The following is a 2819-nucleotide window of genomic DNA, read 5'->3' as shown; positions in this document are numbered from 1 at the left end:
CTCAGAATCTTGCTTCCGTAAGATCACTTCTCATTGTTCCCTACACGCTCACCCCTCGCCCCCATATGTGAATCCCCTGATTCAAGTATGTCCTTTATTAAAGACGAGATCTCAACTGTACACAGAACGCCAGGTGTTGTCTCACGAGCTCCCAATAAAGTTGCTACAAAATATCCTTACCCTTGTATTCCATAACCCTTACAATAAAGGCCAAAATTCCATTGGCCTTTCTGCATATTTGTTTAACCTACACACCCTTTTTGTGTGCTAGAGATTGAGTTTGCACTGCAACATTCTCTAAACACCTCTCTATTTAACAATCAGGTTTGTCTTTCTTCTTTCCAGAGCAGGCAGGCAAATTCATATTTTGTTCTATATTATATTTCAAAGGCCACTTTCCTGCTCATCCACTTAACCTGTGCTCATCACGTTGCAGGCTCACCTGATAAGCCACTTATCTTTATATTTTCAACAAATTTGAGAACATACATCCGGTCTCTTCAGATTACAACCAATGCATCCACTATCTCTGATGCCACTCATTTGTAAAGATACAAATTTGTCCTGTACTTTTTCACTGATAAAAATAAAAAAAATCTCTCTCCCTACAGACCTTTGCAATCTGTTATTACTTTCATTATTTAGAATCTGTACCTTCTCATTCCCAATTTTACAATGAGCCTCAAAAACCAACATTACTTTTGGCTTTTTGCTTGTATTTCTGTAAAAACCCCATCAATATTTTTAATAATTTACTCATGTGTCCCACATTCTTTACAATTTTTGTGGCATACCTTGTAGTTTTAAACTTTCCCAGTCCTCTTGACTACCATCAATTAATTAATCCTCATTACAACGTATATTATTTCAAAGATATAGCATCCTAACTTCCTTGGGAATTCTCCACAGATGGTGCACCCTTTTCGTGGGGCGTTTCTTCCTCCAGACTTTTGCTGTAAGTTAAGAAATACCTCCTTAAATGAGTGCTTGCACTGACATCAGACGCTAGAGAGGGCGGGCGGAACAGTTCGACAGGACTATCAGCTGAGAGGAGGAGTATTCATACAAACCAGGTCCGCCTCTCTCATTTGGTTGGTGAAATATCAGCTATTTTACACGATCAGCTATATTCGAAAAGAGCTTTCGCGACGAGGGAGAAAAAGACAACTTCTGTCAAAGATTGAGAGAAATTACACCAAACCTACTTCAAACGTTGGAGAGAAGTAGGATAAATCGGTGTCCTGTAGACAGTCGGTCTAACTTAATAGAGGGAAGACTAGCAGGATCCGAAAGGGTCCGGACAGTTGTGGGTATCGCTTCTCCGCTTTTTGGCTGCATCGTCGCACAGTGACAAAGGCAGTGTACAGCTTGCCGCTTGCGTTTTTCTCCGACCTCGGAAACTGCAGAACCATGGCCGGCAAAAACCCCAAGGTTTTTATGGACATCTCTATTCGGGATAAACCCCAGGGTCGCCTAGTGATGGAGCTAAGACCAGATATTGTCCCAAAGACTGCAGAAAACTTCCGTGCATTATGCACAGGCGAGAAGGGTTTCGGTTACAAAGGCTCAACGTTCCACAGAATCATTCCTGGCTTCATGTGCCAGGGTGGCGACTTCACAAAACATAACGGCACTGGAGGCAAGTCCATCTATGGGGAGAAGTTTATAGATGAGAATTTTCAGCTGAAGCACACGGGAACAGGCATCCTGTCCATGGCCAATGCTGGACCAAATACAAATGATTCCCAGTTCTTCATATGCATCACAAGGAGCAGCTGGTTGGATGGGAAACATGTTGTGTTTGGATCTGTGGTAGAAGGAATGGATGTGGTAAGGAAGATGGAGAGCTGTGGCACCATCAATGGAACACCAAAAGCCACGGTTAAAATCACTGAGTGTGGGCAGTTGACCTAAAGTATTTGAATTTGGAATTGTACTGTTTAAATAAAGTGTGATTGTTTGGAACTCCAAAAAAAAAACACACAAAAAAAACGTCCGGTGCTGCTGGCAGATCAGCTCGGTGAAAGACGCTCTTTGGTCGGCCCGAAACTTGATGATCTACCAAATGTCCAGTGTAGACAGGAAAACCTGGATCAAGGGTCGATGGACCGGACCGTGAACCGGAATACCGTCTTTATGGACCGGACGATGACAACATATTTTGGTCTTGTTCTATACAGGAACAGTACTGGATGTCAGTTTTTTCAACAATTTCTAAAGCACTTAAAATTAATTTACAATTTAGCAAATTAACTGTGCTTTTTGGAATAATTCCTCAAAATATCCGTGATATCTCTATGTCTGACCATCATGTTATTGCATTTGTTACATTGATAGCTAGGAGGGTCATTTTGTTGAAGTGGAAGGATACATCAGCTCCCACTTTGTCACAATGGTTCTCTCAAGTGATGCTATGTCTTAGTTTGGAGAAAATTAGAAGTCGAACCTTTGAACCTTTATTTGATTTTGAGAAAAGATGGGGTTCATTTGCTCGTTATTATCATTTGAGTTAATTGATAGATTTCCTCCATGATCTAATTGTAAATTTTTGGTATATATTTTTTTTCTTGCTGGCGGTTTGATGTTTATTTTTAGAGGCTTTTTGTAGGACGCATGGCTCCGGGTTGTACACCTAATGGGGTTTTATCCCAGACTTTCTGCTTAGTAGTTTTATTTTAAATTATCAGCAACATTTTTCAATCTTTAAAATAATGTTTTTTTTCCTCTAGACATTGTGTTGCTTAATTTGATGTACTCGTGTTATTTTTGAATAATATAATAATAATAAAAAGATTTGAAAAGAAAAAAGAAAGAAACTG

General features: G+C 39.9%; 1 protein-coding gene across 1 annotated transcript; it reads left to right on the top strand.

The window, feature by feature from the left end:
- The first annotated feature begins 1167 nt into the window (after positions 1–1167).
- LOC140207568 (uncharacterized) lies at positions 1168–1953 on the top strand. Its single transcript, XM_072276114.1, has one exon. It carries the CDS (start codon positions 1411–1413, stop codon positions 1912–1914), a length of 504 nt encoding a protein of 167 aa, XP_072132215.1. The 5' UTR covers positions 1168–1410; the 3' UTR covers positions 1915–1953.
- Positions 1954–2819: the final 866 nt, after the last annotated feature.

The sequence above is a fragment of the Mobula birostris genome, chromosome 13 (assembly GCF_030028105.1).
Source record: "Mobula birostris isolate sMobBir1 chromosome 13, sMobBir1.hap1, whole genome shotgun sequence".
Lineage (NCBI taxonomy): Eukaryota > Metazoa > Chordata > Chondrichthyes > Myliobatiformes > Myliobatidae > Mobula > Mobula birostris.
Note: the sequence above shows the minus strand (reverse complement) of the source record. Positions and strands in the feature narration are given on the sequence as shown.

Coding starts and splice junctions, on each gene's coding strand:
- LOC140207568 (XM_072276114.1), top strand. CDS start 1,411: ATGGCCGGCAAAAACCCCAAGGTTTTTATGGACATCTCTATTCGGGAT.